Below are 20017 nucleotides of genomic sequence, written 5' to 3'. Positions count from 1 at the left end.
TTGCGAAAAACCAAACCTCAAAAAAACACTTTAATTCCAGCCTAACAGCGCCAGGTGCAATGTCTGGGGACAGACTCTGGGTACAATGCTGTGTGGCGACCACTCACTCACACACGGCTCGGAGAAGGCCCCCAAGGGGGACTTACCTTCAAGGGGCTGAGCCAAGGGGGGGAAGGGCGAGCCAAAGACAGGGACAGGGGCGGACACGGGGGGAAGGTGCTACTTCTTGGCGAAGGAGATCTTCATGGCGTTGCTCTGGGTGATCTTGAAGCCCTGCAGGGCATCGCGAGCTGCCCCCGCCTGCACCTCATTGTCAAACTCCACGAAGGCGATGTCGTGCCGCCCGGGGACCAACCGGACCTCCTTGAAGCCAGGGAACCTGAAAGAAGGGAAGAACAAACATCAGGATCCAGCCTTGCCATTGTGCTCCTAACATTTCAACACGTTATATAAGACCTGATACAAACCAACCAGTCTCACCCAGGAACAATTTTGCCCTCCAATGAACATCTGGTGATGTCTTGAGAGGTTTTTGGTTGTCCTACCTGAAGGGAACTGTCCTACTGCATCTAGGCTAGGGATTTTGCTAAACATCCTACAAAGTACATGACAGCCCCACAACAAGAATTATCCAGCCCGTAATACATTTAGTGCTGAAGTGAAAAACCCTAACATAAACAAGTAAATGTACACAATGTAAACATATCATTTAACCAACACACTCAACATAAACACCCGTGCAACCACAACCCAGATCAAGAGAACACTACCCCCTCCAGAAACACACACTACCCTCCCTTTTACGCTATGCTGTTACTTAAATTTCCCTCTTCTCATTCCTTACGTCCTTCTCCATCAGTCAACCCCGATCAGTACTCCGACAGCCATCAGTACTCTGACAGCGTGTACTGTTTCCCTGTCATGGTATATACACGGCATTTTCTATTTTATTCAGTATTTTGGAATTTCCTGTCAGCCAAGAACTATCCACAATGCTTTCTCTTCCTCCACTCTCCCAGGCTGTCTCCAACTCACCCACACCGTGATAAACGCCCCATTCACAGTATAGGAGATGCAAACAGAAGCAGAATCACCAGAACACAAGCTGCCTCCAACTTCACTGAAGAGCGACCAGTTACTCTACACAATGACGCACGGGTCTATATCCTGGCCACAGGGCACAAGGGTCCATATCCCTCATGTCCCACACCCCCAGATTTTTGTTTTTGTTTTTCTGTGGGGCAGTTATTCTTGGTCTCCCTCGCCCCCTTTTTGTGCTTTAAATGAAAGTTTACAGATCAAGTTAGTTTCTTATACAAAAAATTATGTGGTTATGTGACCCTAGTTGCTCTCCTTATAATATGGCAGAACACTCCCCCTTTCCACCCCGGGTGGTTCCCATGCCCATCCAACCAGCTCCTATCCCTTTCTACCTTCTCCTCTCGCCTCCTGACAGGAGCTGCCCACTTAGTCTCATTTATCTACTTGAGCTAAAAGGCACACTCTTCACCAGTATCATTTTATGTCGTATAGGCCAGTCTAATCTTTGTCAGAAAAATTGGCTTTGGGAATGGTTTTAATTTGGGGCTAACAGTCCAGGGGCCATGTCTTCCGAGGTCCCTCCAGTCTCAGTCAGAACATTAAGTCTGGTCTTTTTACTACAATTTGAGTTCTGTGCCCACGTTTCTCCTGCTCCATCAGGGACTCTCTGTTGTTTTCCCTGTCAGGGCAGTCATTGGTGTTAGCCAGGCACCATCTAGTTCTTCTGGTCTCAGGCTGATGAAGTCTCTGGTTTATGTGGCCCTTTCTGTCTCCTGGGCTCATATTTTCCTTGTGTCTTTGGCTCACACCCCAGTTTTTGAGAGTGCTGATTTTGCCAGTGTTCAATGTTAAATCACTGTTGTTTTACATGTTCCTGTACTTCTCAATTTTAGACTGGAAAAACAAGGCTGAGCCTGGACTCGCCTCACCCTCACCTATCCCGAAGGCTGAGGAAGGCCCTGCAGGCCTGGCTACTGCTGACCACTCTAGCCTCACCAGCCACCACAGGCCTCCAGAGGCTTTGGGCCCAGCCACAGCTACCTCCCACCTTCAGTCACCACCCCTCCTACAAAGCCCGAGCCTGCTCAAGGCTGAGTCCTGAGGCCTATTCTCACCTCCTAGCCATTGTCCTGGCCCTGGCCCACCCACAGGCTCCACTTACTGGTTAAAAAGCATGGACAACATGAGTTCGTTGGTCTCCTCTGGCAGGTTAGTGAGGAACAAGATGTGATTCGGTGGGTTTTCTGAAAGCTGCAGGGGAGAGAGAAAGGCCATGAGCACAGGAGTCTAGTGGGGCATCCTCGTACCCCCTCTTCCTCTCATCCCTTGCCCTGCCTGAATTTTCTCTAGCACTTACCACATCCTGATACACTATGTTGTTACCCGTCTGTCCCCTGCCCTTAGCCTCCGCTAGACTGTAAGCAACAGGAGGGCAGAGATGTTTCAGCTCTGGTCACTGGAATGCCTCCAGAGCAGAGAGTAGAGAGCAGGGCAGGTGCATAAGCCTCGCCCTGACCTTCCAAATCTCCTCCAGCTTACACGCCCATCCCTCTCCTGCCCCAGGGCCCTACCCCACTGCTACATCATGCAGAGAGCTCTGCCACTATATCAAGGCCTCAGAGAGGCCTATAAGACTACCCACTCTAAAACTGGGACTCCTACGTTCGTTTCTATTCCTGTACAATTTCTCTGTGATTCTTCGTAGCATTTTTTATCTGTTAACACACTCTTCACACACGCTAGAATGAAGAGCTCAAGAGAACAGGGACTGGGTCAGCCCTGTTCCCCCTTTCTATCCTCAGAGCCTGGCAGAGTGGACACCTGACACACATGGTTACCAGGACTCTCCAGAGACCCCAGAGAACTAGACACTTACAGGCTGGGCAGGCGGCATCTGTCCCGGCATAAGCTGCTGTGGGGGCATGGCCCCTGGCGGGATCTGGCCGGGTGCGAGGCCCGGCGGCGGGATCATGCCGGGTGGAGGCATGTAGGGAGGCTGGCCCGGCATGTGGTGCATGATGCGGGGTGCCTGTGTCATTGGCGGCATGCCCTGTGGAAAGAGGGGACAGGACTTGAGACTGGCTGGCAGTGGGAGAAGGCGTGCAGACAGTGTCAGCAGGAGACAAGGTCATCAGAGGAAACCCAGGGTGACAGACACGTGGAGAGTGACCCAGGCTCAGGAAGAGGCGAAACAAGCAGATACTGGACACCCGGAGACAGATGGACAAGGCAAGAAACCCATAGTGAAACAAAAAAAAAAATTTACAGAAAATTAGTTGATAAGACTGAGCTTTGCTTATCTACGAATAGGGAGAAAAAAGCAGAAAAAACAATCAAAATGCTAACAATCTTTAACTTTTGTTGAGCGGAGTGGAAGTATTTGCTACAATGAGTAAGGGATACTTTCGTTTCTAGCAAAAAAACTTTGTCGTTGTTAGGTGCTGTTGAGTCGGTTCCGACTCATAGCAACCCTGCATATAACAGAACAAAACACTGCCTAGTCCTGCACCATTCTCGTAATCCTTGCTATATTTCAGCTGGTTTTTGCAGCCACTGTGTTAATTCATTTCATTGAGGGTCTTCCTCTTTTTTCACTGACCCCTTTCCTTACCAAGCACTATGTCCCTCTCCAGGGCATTGCCAATAACATGTCCAAAGTACATGAGATGTAGTTTTGCCATCCTTGTTTCCAAGGAGCACTCTGGCTATACTTCTTCTTCTGGCAGTCCGTGGTATATTCAACACCATAATTCAAAGGCATCAGTTCTTCAGTCTTCCTTATGCATTGTCCAGCTTTTGCCTGCATAGGAGGCAACTGAAAACACCATGACTTGGGTCTGGTGCACCTTAGTCCTCAAGGTGAAATCTTTGCTTTTCAACACTTTAAAAAGGTCTTGTGCAATAATTTGCCCAGTGCAGAAAAATTTTGAGGGGACGGGGGGGGAGGGGGAGACCAAGACCTAGAGAGAAAAAAAGGCAGTGGAATCAAAGATGGAAAAGGCTGATCAGGAAAGATGGTGGGAAGAAATGGGAGGGGTGGTGGTGGGGAGGGGATGGGGGGGAGGCAGCCTAACAGCGCACAGCCCACAGCCCTGCACACAGCAGAGATGGTGGGGCTGCCAGGGTTGGACTCACAACCTACAGTCAGATGTGGAAGTACGTCAATCGGACAGAAAGCTGGGCCCAGGAGAGGGAAGAGTGACGACAGTGGGGAAGCCAGAATAGCAGCTCAGAGCGTGTCGGACCCACACGCTGGCTGCGGTGGAGGTGGACAAACAAAGCATGACCCGGTCAGAAAGCCCAACACGGAGACTCAGGTCGACCAAAGGGTCCAGCTTACCCATCTTTTCTTTTATAGTTCGTGCTTTTTGTATCCTGTTTAGAAAACAGGATGTTTCCAGTTTCAATGCCATCACCAAGGTCATGAAGGCATTTTCCTGTTTTCTAGAATCTTGTTTTAGCGGTCACGTTCAAGTCTGTGATCGATCTCAAATTACCTTTTATATCTAGTACAAGGCTGGGCTTGTTTTTCCCCTTACAGGCAGCCGATTGGTTCATCATCATCTTCTGTGAAGAAAAGTCCCTTCCACACTCAATTGCAGCAGGTCCTTTATCACAAGTTAAGTAGCCACACATGCGTGGATCTGTTTCCAGACTGGTCTGTCCCACTGGTCTATCTTCCCACCCTTATCCCCAGCCCACACTATCTAGATTGTTTTAGCTTTAGGAGACTTGCCACTTCGTAGCACAGGTCCTCCAGCTTTGTTTTTCTCACCTGCCTTGGCCGTGCCTTTGCACAAGTATTTTAGAAACAGCCCATCGACCTTCACAAAAATACTTGCTGGGATTTGGATGGGAATTGCATCGCATCTATAGCTCAACTTGGAGAACTGACATCTTAACAATATTGGGACTTCCCATCCAGGTGTTCAGGTTGTCTCAAATTTCTCTCAGCAATGTCCTGTGGTTTCAGGGTAGAGGGTCTGCACACCTTCTGATGGACTTCAAGTTGCTACTGTGAACAGTGTTTTGTTTTTCTAATTCTACTTGTTGTTGCTAACATACAGATGTGCAATTGATTTTTTCATATTGGCCTTATATCCAACAACCTTGTTAAATTTACTTACTAATTCTAATAGCTGGTGAATACATTCCTCTGGATTTTCTACATGTACGTTAACATAAAAAGCACAGACAATAAAACCAGGATCGAGAGAGAGAATAAGAAACCAAGAAACAGAACCACAGGGAAAGACCATGAGGTATTTCAGAGAGGAGATACCATCATCCAGTCACTCAACCACCTGAGACAGACATACGACCTCTTTAAGGAAATGAAAGGGAGGAGTTTGAATCCCCAAGAGGAGAGCTTCCCCTACCCTGACCTGGCCAGGCCACGTGGCTGAGGAAGGCCCAAGGGCAAGAGGGACAGTCTGTGGGCGCTGGCTTACCGGAACAGGCCCCTGGACGGCCCCCACCACAGAGGCAGCTGCCCCGCCCTGCACAGCCTTCTTGGCAGCTGGGGTCTCCTGGCTCTTGGGCTTCCTCTTCTCCCGCTTGCGGTCCCGCTCCACGAAGGTGCCCTTCATCTTGGCAATGATATCAGAGTCTGTCTTGGCATACTGGATTCGCTACAGAGTAGAAGGAGAAAGGTCAAGAGCATAGGTGTCAGAGCCAAATTACCTGTGTTCAAAATCGGACCCAACCATAGGCTTGCTGAGTAATCCTATAAAAATTGCTTGGCCTCAATTTCTTCATTCATAAAATTGGAGTTATATTATCCTCACCAAAAGGATTGCTATGAAGACAAAAGTTAAAACACATAGTAAGTGCTCAGTGAATGGGCTGTTGCCATTTTTAAAGAAAGATGGGACAGCTCTGAACATCAGGCCAAGGGCAGAAGCCTACGGAGCCAGGAGATTTTCCAGTCACACAAGTCTCCCAGCTGTGTATGGAGAACGCACTTGCCCGCTCTACGCTCTACGCTCGGGGAGCAGTGGTGAATACAACAGACCCAAGTCCCTGCCCTCAGGGAGCTCATTCAGTCAGGGAGATAAAAGGAAGATTAAAAGTGAACTGAGAATGTGAAGGGGAATGTGAAGCATTGAGAAGAATTGAAGTTTTCGGACAAGGTAGCCAGGAAAGGCCTCACTGAAGTCACACCTGTGCAGGCGCCATTCAGGGAAGGAGCCATATGGACAAGTGGGGGAAAGAATGTCCTAGAAAAGGGAACAGCCTAGCCAAGAGCTAAGGTGTGCCCGGGGTGTTTCAACAACAGCAAGGAGGACAATGCGGAGAGCAGAGGGGGAGAAAATGAGGCCAGACATGCCACAGGGGCTGGAAGCAGGAGGACCATGGTGAGGGCCGTCTCTTCCAGAAAGGCAGGAGACACGAGTGCTCTGAGCAGAGCAGTGGCGTCTTGGCTGTAGGGTGGGGAGTAGATGTACAAGCAGGGGGACAGCAAGCAGGCCACTGCCAGTCCTGGGGAGGGAGCTAGTGGCTGGGACCAGCTCAGCAGCAGTGGAAGGGTGAGAAGCAGTAGACGGGTGAAGGTAGAGTTGACAGGACTTCCTGACAACTCAAACGGGCTTGAGAGCTTGATATGGCCCAAGCAGTAATTTAGGGGCAAAAGCGGGGAGAACAATCCAAAAATACTCATGATTTTTACACCTAAAATGCGAATTTCTAGCTGCCTGTGAAAGGCAACTGGAAGATGTGGCAACTTAGGCTCCCATTCCCAGGGGCAGCTGCCCTCAGGCCCACTGCTTCCACATAATTGTCTCCCATACTGAGGTCACCTCCCCAAGGGAGCTGGGTCAGGGAGGCCTGGTCAACCCAGTAAAACTCGAAAACTGACCAGAGAACAAGAGAGAAGCCCCAACGAAAAGAACCAAAGGTGCCTGCAAGTGATGTGCCAGGAATTTTAGTTCCAGGCAGAGACTTTAGGCCATTCCTTACCTCCACAGACCAGTCCCCTCGCTGTCCACTGGGCCTCTTGAGTGTCGGCAGCCCATCCCTTCCTGCTTGGGTCCTGCCCCGCCCCCTCTTACCTGGGAGCCTGACCCGGCCTCACTCTGGCAACTGGACCCTAGTCTCCCTCCTCTAACCCACTTCCACCCACAGCCATGGGCACCTCCCGCAACCCTTCTGTGGCTCCCCAGCACCCTCGAAATAGAAGTTCACTATCAGAACAAAACCCAGTTCTCTTGCCTGATATTTCATATGCTCTCTAGGCCACACCTTCCCTACCACCTCCTGCCCTGTGCTCCAGCCAAAGGAACTAGACTCAACTCCCCAGTCATATATGCGCTTGGTGATCTGAGTCTCAGTCCACACCGACCCACTGCTGAAAGACTCTCCCTCTCCTCCGCCAGCTAACTCTTCTCTTCATTCAAGTCTCACCTCATCCAGAAAGCCCTCCCTGAGCCCCTAAACAGCAGGAACAAAAAATCGCTCTCCTGAGGAAGCTGGGCTACAGATGACAGGAGGAGTCATCGACCGCCCCCCCCCGCCACCCATCCAGTCTCCCATGGTATTTCTCACACGCACACACGTCCACCACACCCACAATGCTCACCATGGGCTTGTCGTAGAAGGGGAAGCCCTGCATGGAGCGCAAGGCGTTGGTAGCACTGCTGACCTCCTTGAAGATGACAAAAGCCTGGCCTCTCATCTTCAAGCTCCGCGACACGAGGATATCTAGGATCTGGCCAAACTGGGAGAAGATGGCGTACAGGGACTTCTTCAGCTCTGTAGCAGGAGAGGAAAGCCCCACTGGTGACCAGAGACCTGGGTACCATTCCCTGGAGCTTGAGCTCCCTTTTTGAGCTCATCAGCCAACTGATGGAGTACCCAGAATGCCCTGAGTCAGTAAACCCCCACGACCCAACCACAGCAACCACCATGAACCACTCAAGGGCCCAGTGCACTGCTCCATAAGATGGGGAGAGTGATGGCACCCACCCCACAGGGTCGCTGAATGACGACCATGACTTCCCTCTCCCTGCGAGGTATTTTCGTAAGTACGCTATGCTCACTTTTTTTTACAGTACCATCTAAAAAAAAGGGGCGGGGGCGAGCACAGTGGTTCTTACAAAAATACCTCGTTGGGGGGAAGGGAATGGTTAGCAATCAAACTTAGAAGATATGCGTTATTTGCGTAAAATATTGTAATTCCACCTCAGCTTTGCACCGGCTGTTCCCTCTGCCTGATGTTTGCACGTCTGCTTCCTTCTAGTCATCCAGGTCTCAGCAGAAGAGAAGCTAACTCAGAGAGGTCTCCTCTAAACACGCTGTCCAAATGGCCTCCCTCTCATCCATCACTCTGTCCTGTTCCCCCCTCTCTCTGTGCTTTCCCTTCGTGGCATTTTCTACCTCCAACGACATGTTTACTTATTCTGTCTCTCCCTCTGAAAAATGACAAACCCATCCAATTTGTTTACCACAGTAGCCAGATGCCTGGTGCCACCTGCAACACACAAACTTCTCCACATTTACATGAATAAAGACGCCATTAAGTGCTTTACAGAAATAACTTCACTCAATTCTCACAACCCCATGAGGAAGCGACTAAGGCCACCCCCACAACATTCCCATTTTACTAACATGGAAACAGGCTTTGACAGGAATCAATGGCCCAGGAAGAGTGTCTTAAGGGTGCTGAGAAGGACAAGGCAGAGACGGGACCAGGACTCAAGTCTATCCAAACCCAGCACTACCACCTCAACCAAACTGCCTACGTTGACAGCAAGCAGAGTTTAAGCTCAACAAAGGAAGGAGTGGTCTTACCACCCAGGCCTGAAAAAAGTACGAATATCTTATGTAAAGAAGGGAACTGTGCAAAAGATATTTGGTGAACTGGACCAATAAGCAGCATCATGATAAATAGAGAAGAGATTGAAGTTGTCAAGGGTTTCATTTTACTTGGATCCACAATCAACAGCCATGGAAGCAGCAGTCAGGAAATCAAAAGACGCACTGCACTGCATAAATCTGCTGCAAAGGACCTCTTCAAAGTATTGAAGAGCAAAGATGTCACCCTGAAGACTAAGGTGCGCCTGACCCAAGCCATGGTATTTTCAATCACATCATATGCACGGGAAAGCTAGACAATGCAAAGGAAGACGGAAGAAGAGTTGACGCCTTCAAATTGTGGTGTTAGCAAAGAATATTGAATATATCGTGGACTGCCAAAAGAATGAACAAATCTGTCTTGGAAAAAGTGTGGCCAGAATACTCCTTAGACGCAAGGACGGCGAGACCGCGTCTTACATAGTTTGGACATGTTGTCAGGAGGGATCAGTCCCTGGAGAAGGACATCATGCTTGATAGAGTATGGGGTTGGCGGAAAAGAAGAAGACCCTCAACGAGGTGGATTGACACAGTGGCTGCGACAACGAGCTCAAGCATAACAACAACTGTACGGATGGCGCAGGACCGGGCAGTGTTTCGTTCTGTTGTGCATAGGGTCGCTATGAGTCGGAACCGACTCGACGGCACCTAACAACAGATACTAGAGGATGGGTGAAGGAAATGTGTGTGTACCTGTTTGGGGTGGGGGAATGGGAGCAAGGGTGTTTTGAAGCAATTAGCCAGAAATTCTTTGTGACGTTTCTAGTTTTCATCTCTTACCTTTTGTCCTCATGCGCCTAGTTTGAGGCCCAGGCATTCCACTGGACTCAGGACCACTGCCTAGCCTCTAGCCTCCCCTCCTGCCCACTCCAGTTCACCCTTCCCAGCTGTGAGGATTTTTCACAACCGACAACTGACTGTGTCCCTTGCGTAGCTCTACAATGCCTTCAGGATAAGCTCACCAATTCATTCAGCCCAGAAGGCCCCGAGAGCCAGGAGTGCCTTGCTCATGGGAAGCTTCAGCCACACAAAACTACTTATAGTTCCCAGAACATCCCAGGCTCTTTTGTCCCTAGGTAGTTATATAGCTGGTCAAAGTCATGAATACCTTTCTCCCTCACCAAATGCTGCTTCCTCAAGCTTTGGAGGGCTTCTACCAAACCCTGGTGGCTAGTGGTCAAAAACAACAGCTGCTAACCAAAAGGTCAGCAGTTTGAATCCACCAGGTGCTCCCTGAAAGCCATACAGGGCAGTTCTGCTCTGTCCTATAGGGTCACTATGAGTCGGAATTTACTTGATGTCCAGATTTGGGGTTTTTTTTTTTTTTTTGAAACTGAATGAATCTCTGTCCTTCTACATACCCAACCCCCTCCCCTTACTCATCCTGGCTGTATTCTTCCACCTGGGCCTCTCCCCACCATAGCCCTGATCCTCTGACTTGTCACAATCAGATGACGGGTCTGTCTCCTCCACTGGACTGTGGCTCCATCAGGGCAGGGCCAGGGCTGACTTGCTCCCCATGGTGCCCTCAGCACCTCACCACCTAGCATGGCCAGGCGTGATAGTTTAAAAGCATGTGCAGAATCTACATTCCTTGTTTTGTTTTTTTCCAACAGCAACTTTATCAGTAACCTCAAATTTAATTCCAGCAGCTCCTTTGTGATAACAACCAACACCTACCTGATTCTTCCTACCAAGTACCATAAAAAGCACTGCATGGAGATTTAGCTAATTTAATCCTCACAACATCCATGCAAACATGGTATTATGATCTTGCCCAGTTTTCAGAGCCCTGGTGGCACAGTGTTAACAGCTCCGCTGCTCACCAAAAAGGTTGGCAGTTCAAATCCACCAGCGGCTCCTTGGAAACTCCATTGGGTAGTTCTACTCTGTCCTATAGGATCACTATGAGTCTAAAGTGGCTTGATGGCAATGGGTGTTTGGGTTAGTCCAGTTTTCAGATAAAGAAAAAAGTGGGATTCAGTAAAGGGGACAACTTGCTTGAGAAAATAGAAGAGTCTATACAATGTCAAGTATGTTCTTAAACAGAACTCCAAACTGGTGGCCTCAGCTACTTTCCCTGCTGTGTGACCTTGGGCAAGTCAAGTCACACTTGAGTGTCAATTTTCTATCTGAGACACAGGATTAACAAAAGCTTCTTCCAGCAGGATTGTTAAATGGAAATTTATGTAAAAGTGGATAGCTCACCACGTGGTACAGAATGTTCAGTTACTGTTGCGTATTTTCATTGTGGACTGGTCACTGAAAACATGACAGTGACCTAGAGAGCTCCAGTCCCTGCCCTCACAGAACTCACAGGTTGGTGGGGAGACATGACAGCCCAGAGTGATCAGGACTTGATGCCCAGGGCCTGTAAGTCAGAGGGAGACACCTGGGGGAGGAATGGTCCTGTGAACTGAGCCGTGAAAGACAAGCAATAGTGGCCAAGTTAGCGGGTAGGGCGTGGATCAACTAAGGGAGTGTTAAAAGTCAGAGGACGCAGCATGTGCGAGGACCGAAGGGTTAGCTCTAACAGGCAGGCTGGAGTAGACAAAGATAGAGAAGCGATGGGAGGGGCCAACTCGTGCGGTACAGCCCGGCGCTTGGGCCACTGGAGAACTCACCATCCTTCTTGATCTTCTCGTTGAGATTGTTGATATAAATTGTGTGGTTGGGGCGGGTCTCGGGAACTGCCATGGAGCTAGATGCCGAGGTAGGGCTAAGAAAAGGAAAAAGGGAACTTCACGCCTGGGTTTTTCTAAATCCTTTGCCCCAACTCTAGTTTAACGGACTGCTCACGGATCTTCCTTCCCGGAAAAAGTCAGTTTGGGCAACGCGGCGGGGGCAGAACCCGCTTCCAATCCCCGCGTGCTAAGGGAAACCTCGAGAGGTTTACTACGAGTCCCAGAATGCTCTACGCGACCCAGTAGGCGGGGCGTCCTACATGGCGATTCCTATTGACTCACACGCCCAAAGGGCGGCCCAGGAGAAAACACCCGGATGTAAAACCAGTTAAGGAAGGGGAGACAAATTTGGGGTATCCTGGGCTCATGCAGCGGGAAAGTTTCTCCAGACAAGATGCGGGAGAGTCCGAGCTCCATCTGCGCCACCCGCCCGTCGCCGATGACCGCCTGTGACCGAGATTACTCACCGACCGGACAGCAGCTCCCACAAGTAGCGTCTCCTGAGTTCCTGAGGTTGGACCACAAAGCTTCCTCCCTTGACCCAGCCTTTGCCTTCCCGCAAGCCAATCTCCGCGTGGAAACTTGGCAGTTTGACCAATCAGAGTAAATTTCACCTCCCTCACCAATAGCTTGCCAATCAAAACGACACTTGGGTTCCCGCCTAGGGAGAAAACCCCGCCCCAGCTTGTGTGCTTCCTATGCCGCCAGATGCCTCGGGGCGTACGGACCAATCAGTGAAGGCTACGCCCCCTCACGCGCTCCTTGCCAATCGAGACGCGGCTCGCTCTGCAGCTTCTTCCGGCGAGGATCCTTTGATAGCTCCACCTCTCAGCCCGCACTGCCATTTTCTACCACGTGATTGCCGAAGGGGCGGGCATAAGTTGCGAGTTCTACCACGTGACGTGAGAAAACCTGTGTGCGGCAGCCGCCATTTTGCGAGGAGACGGGGCGGGTGTTTTCCAACTCCGTTCATTTTCCCCGGGCATCGCCGCTCTTTCCGGCCTCCCGGAAAGGCTCAGAGCCTTTCCCAACTCGCAGACTTTGTTTCTCAGTTATTCCAGGACCCTGTCTACAACTAGGCAGTTTTCTCTACCCAGTGTCCTTTTTGACCTCTGGCTCAAAGATCAGCTCAGAGGTTCGAACTTCGGCTTGGGGGTGGGGGTGGGGAACAGAGTCTAATTACCCCAGTCCTTAGCTCGAGACTCCTAAACCCCACGTTTTAGGCGCTACACCCCAAGATTGAGGCCCGTTATCCCAAAATTTAACTCATGAGTTTCCAAGTCTTGACCTGGACAAGTTAACTCCTAATCTCCTCCCCTCTCGTCCCGCAAACCAACCCGCCCCAGCCCCATACTAGCGGATGTGAGATTAAAAGACCCCACCCTGTTAACTCTCAGATCCTCGACTTGAGCCTGCACAAGCCCTGCGTCCACCTTGTTCGTTTCCCATTGTTCTGCTCTCATGTTCTAGGACTCAGCTGTAAAACCTTCGTAATCCCCATCTCTGCAGCCAACCTTAAACAGCATTTTGAAGGATCCTTCCCTTTCGCATTTCCACCGAGCTGCTCTCAAGTACTCCGAAATGACTTCTCCATGCTCATCTCTAGAGCCCCCAGTCCTTCCTCCCAGCGCCCCTACACCCCAGGCCTCCATTCCACCTCTCGTGCCTCCAAATTCCCCGGATGTAACTTTTCTACCCATTTCCTCGAGTCTCCAGACCCCTTTTCCCCCACCACCCCCACTGCCGCCTCCACCTCCTGCTTTGGGGCTTGCTCCCCCTCACGTCTTCGGCATGGAAAAGAGCCAGCTGCTGAAGGAGGCCTTGGAGAAGGCCGGCCCAGTCCCCACCGGCAGAGAGGATGTGAAGAGACTTCTGAAGCTGCACAAGGACCGGTAGGGTCTCCTCTTCACCCACCCAGTCATCTTACCAACTACCTGTCCCAGATCATTTTATCCTCTTCTTGGGGTTTCCTGTTTGTCCTCAAGGTCAAACAGCCTGGTCGGACCAGTCCCCTACTGAGCCCTCCGGTGGTGGTATGGCTCCATCAATGAAGAAAGGTCCTGCCATCACAAGTGCCTAGTCCAGTGGAGGAGGCAGACTACACACACCAAACAGTGACAGCCCAGAGTGGTCAGGGCTGTGATGGGGGAGCCCAAATGGGGCACCTGACCCAGCCTGGGGACAGAGGGGGCTTCCTGGAGAAGGGGAACCTTGAGTGCTATTGAGCAAGTCTTGCAAGGGGTGCATGATGAAGAGCAAACGGCTCATGCAGAGGCCCAGAGTTAAAGGGGGGCATGCTGTTTTAAAGAAATTGCAAGCATTTCCTCACCGAGACAGGGAGGTGGCAAAGGGGGACAGGAGCCAGATCACACATGAGGTAGCAGGGTGGGCCATGGTAAGGGGGCTGGACTTTGCCCTGAGGGCTCTGGGGAGCCATAGGAAGAACTACTTACGCTGGATGAGGCTACCTGTGACACGTAGATGGTAGGTGGTGAGACTAGAGTCAGAGCCCAGGGAGGAAGCTGGAGGACCAGACTGGAGAGGAGGGGACCAGACCAGGGTTGAGGTGGTGGGCAGGGGGAGGAGGTGAAGAGGACCCAGTTGAATGATTGCCTGGCTGACAGGAATCAGGGGAACTGACTTGTCCAGACTCAGAAGAACTTTCAAGCTCTTCTTAGTTTATAATTTGTCTTAAATGCCCCAACCATGATGAGGTTAATTAAACACAAATAAAATGAGCTCGTTATTGTGTCAGGCACCTTTCTCTAATGGTTTTTAGGTATTGAACTATCTAATTCTCTTAGCAACCTAATGAGGTAGAAGCTATTATTGTGTTGTTTTCCAGATGAGAAAACAGGCTCATAGAGGTGAAATCACGGAGCTGTAGAATTAAGAGAAAGGGCCCAAATTGAACCTGGGCAGGGTGGCTTTGGAAACCCTGGTAGTATAGCAGTTAAGAGCTAAGGCTGCTAACCAAAGGGTCGGCAGTTCGAATCCACCAAGCACTCCTTGGAAACCACATGGGGTAGTTCTGTTCTGTCCTGTAGGGTTGCTATGAGCCGGAATTGACTCGACAGCAACGGATTTTTGGTTTTTAGGTTGGCTTCGCACTTTAAACCACTGTGTTGTAACATCATCTCTTTTTTGGTCAGGAGCCCTGGGTTCCCCTTCAGCCTCTCTCTCTTACTGACTCTGAGATGGAAATGAAGACTCTGGGGCTCTGCCCTCTCCTGAGCCCTGGAGGGAAAGGAGGAGGTTGGGATCACCAGAACTTTTCCCCCGGCCTCCCCAAGGGGAGGAAAGGGGGGCTGGTCAGACACGTAAGGACTTATTATTTTAGGCCATCAGCCTAAATTTTTCGGGATTTAGGTGACCATTTAATTTCACCCACGTTAAAGGATTTTCACCTTATTTAACAGTTTAAACGTTTGACTGCGAACCAAAAGGTTGCCAGTTCAAATCTACCAACCGTTCCTTGGAAACCCTATGGAGACAGTTCTGCGCTGTTCTATAGGGTCGTTATGAGTCAGCATTGACTCAGTGGCAACAGGTTTGGGTTTTTTTTAAAACAGGGTTTAGCTGTAGCGGCACGTCTTTGAGGAATTTTCTCTAATCTGTGTCCCTGGCTTCTAGTTGCATGGCTTTTGCACATCTGCTCTTTGCCTCCTCAGTAACTGAGAAGGAGCAGAGAGCACGCAGGGGGAAGGATGATTCCCGCTGGCCAGAGAGGGGAACAGGCTCAGACAGGGCAAGGGCCTCCTGGGGGCGAAGGAAGTCAGTGATGCGGCCAGGAGCCAGCCTGGGGCCTTAGAGTGGCCTGGCCTGTGTTCCCTTCCTGTGTCCGGGTATCTTTGTATGCTCTGCCCCACCTGGACCTTGAGGGGCCCTCGGGGCTGATCCTGCCTGACCCGAGTGCGGCTCTGATTCAGTTTCAGAAGTGACCTGCAGTGGATCCTCTTCTGTGCTGATCTGCCGTCCCTCATCCAAGAAGGCCCTCAGTAAGTTCTCTGACCCAGGACCCCACCCCCTTGTCCACCCTGTACTCTGAGCCTCTGCCCGTGCTGGGCTTACCCAGAGGGAGGCTGGGACAAGGCCCCAGCGACCTGGGGAGGGAAGGGGGGACCTGCCAGGACACGGTCTCGGGTGTGTCCATAGCGAATAGAGATTTGGAATGAATGAGTGAGCAAATGAAGAAACTGACGGGTGAAAAGACGAACCTGGTCCATCCTCTCTAACCCCGTACTGGCACCTTGTATTCCAGGAAACCCATGTGACGTTTCTCCCTGCCCACCCCTTCATCTCTCCAGCCCTAGGCTCAGGCCTTGGCCATTCTCTGTCCCATGGTGGGGAGTCAGGTCTCCCCATCTGGCCTGGGAGAGGGGAGGAGAACTCCCCCAAGGCAGCAAACCTGATCCCCACACTCCAGCTTCTAGGCAGAGGGGGCCCAGTAACAAAGTGACTTAGGGATTGAGGGGCTGGGCCCCTGCCTGTCTCTCCCCAGGTGCGGGCTAGTGGCCTTGTGGATGGCAGGCACTCTCCTGGCGCCCCCCAACGGTGTCCCCTTGGAGAGACTGATGCAGGTGGCACTGGAGAGAGGCTACACCGCCCAGGGGGAGATGTTCTCTGGTGAGCTGGGAGCAGGAGGGTCTGCAGCTGGGTCTTCACTCGGAGAGGCCAGGGGTAGCACTACCAGGTGCGGGACAGGCTCTCATGCCATCCCTCAGCCCTTGTCGCACAGTCGGGGGTCGTGGTCATGAGGTGGACACTAGGTTCCCAACCCAGCTCTGCTACCTCCATGCTGTGTGGCCTGGGGCAAGCTGATCACCCTCTCTGTGCCTTATCTTCTGTGTCTGTGCAAAGGAGTTGACGAGAGTGGTGAGGGTTAGTGGTCTGGAGCCGCATCGAGATCAAGCTGGGCACACAGTAAGCCCTCTCTGTCCATTCTTATCCTGCAGTGGCTGACATGAGTAGGCTGGCCCAGGAGGTCCTGGGCTGCCAAGCTGAGGTGCTCTCCGGTGGCCTGGGCAGCCCCAACAGAGACCGTGTCCTGCAGCACCTCATCGCTGGACACCTCCTGCTCATCCCGTATCCCAGAGCTGTGGAGGGGGCAGGGTTGGGTGGCAAAGGGTCCCTGGGCCAAATCATAGACCACAGCTTTGGCCTTAATGCTAGTGCCAGTTACGACGAGGACTTCAACCATGAGCCATGTCAGAGGAGGGGCCACAAGGCTCACTGGGCGGTGAGCGCAGGTGGGTCCAAACCCCTCCAGGCCCAGGGCTGCCTGCCTCCCCCCTACATTCTGGCCCTGCACTCTCAAGGCAGGGGTTGGGCAGGCCCGCCCTGTCCATACGGGGCACTTAGTGCTGGACGTGACAGACAGCAGGTGCCTTAGTGGCGTAGCTGTCACTCACGGTTTCCACCCACATGAGCTCGCAGCACAGACTTCAGGATCCAACAGCCTAAGCTCCAGCCCTGGCTCAGCCGCTTGTAGGTTGTGTGACCCTAAGGAAGCTTCTTTACTAGAGCTTCATTTCTCTGTCTGGAAAATGGGAGTGATAGTAGGTGGTGTTGGTGGAGAATATTGAATATACCATGGACTGCCAGAAGAATGAGCAAAATCTGTGTTGGAAGCCGAGTTCAGCCAGAATGCTCCTTAGAGGCAAAGATGGCAAGACTTCGGCTCACGTATATGGGCATGTTATCAGGACGTCCCTGGAGAAGGACATCATGCTTGGTAAGATAGAAGGTCAGTGGAAAAGAGGAAGACCCTCAGTGAGATGGACTGACACAGTGGCTACAACACTGGGCTCAAGCATAACAATGATTTTGAGGATGGCGCAGGACTGGGCAGTGTTTTGTTCTGTTGTACATATGGTCGCTATGAGTCAGAACTCACTCGACGTCACCTACGACAAAATAGTGCCCAGCCACCTCAGAGCTGGGGTATGTGAAACACTTAGATGGTGCCTGGTGGTTACGCATCCTCAGTCAGCGTTGTCGTGTGCTGTTGAGTCAATTCTAACTCATAGCAACCCTGTAAGACAGAGTAGACCTATCCCATAGGTTATCCAAGGAGCAGCTGGTGGATTCAATCTGCTGAACTTTTAGTTAGCAGCTGAGTTCTTAATCACTGTGTCACCAGGGCTCTCAGTCAGTGTTAGCTGTTACTGTACTGTCCTCATCACTCTACCTGCCTGCAACGAGATAGAGTTTGTGCCTGTCAGGAAGCTTGGACCAACCTTCTGGCCTGAGGTTGTGGCCTGAGGTCTACTCTCTGAGCATGTCTTTACTGGATGTCACTTGGTGTTTGTTTTGCTTAACACTGGTTTCTGCCTCTGTATGCTGACGGGCTTTGGGCTTAAAACAGCTGCGACCCTGGATACTCCTGGGCCCAAATCCTAGCCTAGCTGTGTGACCCCTGACCCCTCTTGACCTATCTGTAACCCTGGAGGGCTGTGGGGGGAATTCATTGTGGTCCCAACATAACATGCTCAGTTACTTGCTGTTCTCTGCCCAGGGGTCCTGCTGGGTGTGTCAGGTGTGCCGAGCCTTGGCTATGCTGAAGACCCAGAGTTCTCGGGCCTGTTCCACCCTGTGCCCAGTATGCCCTGCCAGCCACCACCTCTGCCAGAGGAAGGCTCTCCGGGAGCCATCTACCTGCTGTCCAAGCAGGGCAAGAGTTGGCACTACCAGCTGTGGGACTACGACCAGGTCTGTGAGAGCAACCTGCAGCTGACAGACTTCTCGCCATCACGGGCCACCGATGGCCGGTTGTACGTGGTGCCCGCTGGTGGGCTACGGTCTGGCCTCTGTGGCCAGGTCCTGCTCCTCAGACTGCATGATGCTAGCCACTAGTCTGCTGCAGCCCTCATCCCAGGCTGATGTGCCTAGCCACAGCCTGGCTCTGTCACCCCGTGACGAGTGTCCCCTGCCACTCTTTCTGTGGAACAGCTGAGGCTTTGGGCTGGATTTCTTAGGGCCTCTAGCCCAGCGTTTCCTCACATAAGGTCCCCCGCACCTCTCCATCTGTTCTCAACCCAGAAACCTGGGCAGTGTGTTCCACCTCACCTTAGCCTGTCAGCCCCACTACTGAGCACCCTTGTGTCAGGTGCTGCTGGTGACCACTCTGTTTTAACCCACCTTCATCTCTCTGGGCATCTGAAGAAGCCTCTTCACTGGGCTCCCTGCTGCCCCCAGTCTGTTCTCACCGGCTCCTCGTTGCTCACATGGGGACTAATTCCCGTAATCTGCAAGACCCCAGAGACGAGGCCCCAGTTCACCTATCTTCCCCCACAGTTTCTGCCTTCCAGTCGGGCTGGGCTTTCCATCCCTAAAGTGTCATACCACCGTTCCGGGACCCTCTGCCTTCCCGCTCACCAGGAGAGCCCCTTTACTTCTCGTCTGGGCTCAGCTGAGGTATCACTTCTTTTGGGGACCGGGGAGGGGGTTCCTTCAGCCCAGGCTAGGCCCTGCCCCGTCCTCTGCACCCTGTACCCACACATTACTCACGTTAACCTGTCAATCCTCTAACCCTGTGAGGCTGCAGATTTTCTGCAGTTTACAGGTGCGGGGAGAAGCCTTGTTACTGGCCTGAGGTTATGTGGCTGCCAACAGGCAGACCCAGGAGTCGCACCAGGCACTTAGCACCCAATGACCAGCAGCAGGGCTGGCTCTGCCTGCCTGCCTGCCTTTTTCATCACGGCACCCATCAGAATGTGTTTTTCCTGGCTCTCTACACAGATGTATATGCCATGGGTATGTGTGATGGCTGCATTAATGAATACTTGTTGCCCCACTGGAGCCCTGGTGGCGCAGTGGTAAGAGTTTGGCTGCTAGCCAAAAGGTTGGCAGTTCGAATGCACCAGGCACTCCTTGGAAACCCTGTGCGGCAGTTCTACTCTGTCATGTAGGGTCGCTATGAGTCGAATGATCTCTACAGCAATGGGTTTGGTTGTTTCTTGTGCGTCACCTCACTGGATTGGGTGCTGTAAAAGGGGAGGAACAGTTCTGTTCTGGTCACTCCTGTGTCCCCAGGGCCCCCACAGTTTTCCATTAGGGGCTGTGTGCTGGATAGTGTTTCTGAACGGTGGCTGAGGTAGCCAAGAGGAGTATCTCCCACCCCTGCCTCGGCTCTCTGCCTGCGCCTCCCAGTCCCACCCAACCTCTCCTGGTTGGCACTCCCTGCTACATTGTCCTGGGAGTCCTTGAGGGCCCAGCTTGAAGCCCTTCTGTTCACCACTGTGTCCCTACACTGCCCAGCACAGAGCCAGGCACGAGTGAATGTTTGTTGAGTGAGTAAACCAACCCACCCTGAGCCGCCTCTCTACCCCAAAGTGATCATTATCCCATTATAACCCCCCACAACCGCCCTAGCACTAATGCTCAGGCTATGAGAGTCGAGCCCACACACCCCAGATGCAAAGAAAACGACTCCACAAAGC

At 51.8% G+C, this 20017-nt stretch overlaps 2 protein-coding genes across 3 annotated transcripts; one reads left to right on the top strand and one right to left on the bottom strand.

Moving 5' to 3' along the window:
* Positions 1–12158, bottom strand: SNRPA (small nuclear ribonucleoprotein polypeptide A). The gene is made up of 7 exons (XM_064293681.1): positions 12044–12158; positions 11517–11611; positions 7619–7791; positions 5493–5672; positions 2918–3091; positions 2204–2292; positions 1–379 (listed from the first exon to the last, which is right to left on the bottom strand). Exons 2-7 carry the CDS (start codon positions 11587–11589, stop codon positions 220–222), a joined length of 849 nt encoding a protein of 282 aa, XP_064149751.1. The 5' UTR covers positions 11590–11611; positions 12044–12158; the 3' UTR covers positions 1–219.
* Positions 12102–20015, top strand: ACTMAP (actin maturation protease). Of its 2 annotated transcripts, XM_003420743.4 has the most exons (6): positions 12102–13468; positions 15506–15574; positions 16078–16202; positions 16532–16661; positions 16755–16825; positions 18094–20015. In XM_003420743.4, the coding sequence occupies exons 1-6, from the start codon at positions 13158–13160 to the stop codon at positions 18429–18431; spliced, it is 1044 nt and encodes a 347-aa protein (XP_003420791.1). In that variant the 5' UTR covers positions 12102–13157; the 3' UTR covers positions 18432–20015. The 2 variants fall into 2 exon arrangements, with proteins under 2 accessions (XP_003420791.1, XP_023395693.1); XM_023539925.2 differs by having other exon boundaries at positions 16532–16825.
* Positions 20016–20017: the final 2 nt, after the last annotated feature.

Source organism: Loxodonta africana, chromosome 11 (assembly GCF_030014295.1).
Source record: "Loxodonta africana isolate mLoxAfr1 chromosome 11, mLoxAfr1.hap2, whole genome shotgun sequence".
NCBI classification, from domain to species: Eukaryota; Metazoa; Chordata; class Mammalia; order Proboscidea; family Elephantidae; genus Loxodonta; species Loxodonta africana.
The sequence above is the reverse complement of the archived record's forward strand: the minus strand, read 5'-3'. Positions and strand labels throughout refer to the sequence as shown.

Coding starts and splice junctions, on each gene's coding strand:
- SNRPA (XM_064293681.1), bottom strand. CDS start 11,589: ATGGCAGTTCCCGAGACCCGCCCCAACCACACAATTTATATCAACAAT. Junction 7,792..11,516: donor CGAGAAGATCAAGAAGGATG/GTGAGTTCTCCA, acceptor CTCCTGCTACAG/AGCTGAAGAAGTCCCTGTAC. Junction 5,673..7,618: donor CCTTCTACGACAAGCCCATG/GTGAGCATTGTG, acceptor TCTACTCTGTAG/CGAATCCAGTATGCCAAGAC.
- ACTMAP (XM_023539925.2), top strand. CDS start 13,158: ATGACTTCTCCATGCTCATCTCTAGAGCCCCCAGTCCTTCCTCCCAGC. Junction 15,575..16,077: donor CTCATCCAAGAAGGCCCTCA/GTAAGTTCTCTG, acceptor GTCTCTCCCCAG/GTGCGGGCTAGTGGCCTTGT. Junction 16,826..18,093: donor TCACTGGGCGGTGAGCGCAG/GTGGGTCCAAAC, acceptor TTCTCTGCCCAG/GGGTCCTGCTGGGTGTGTCA.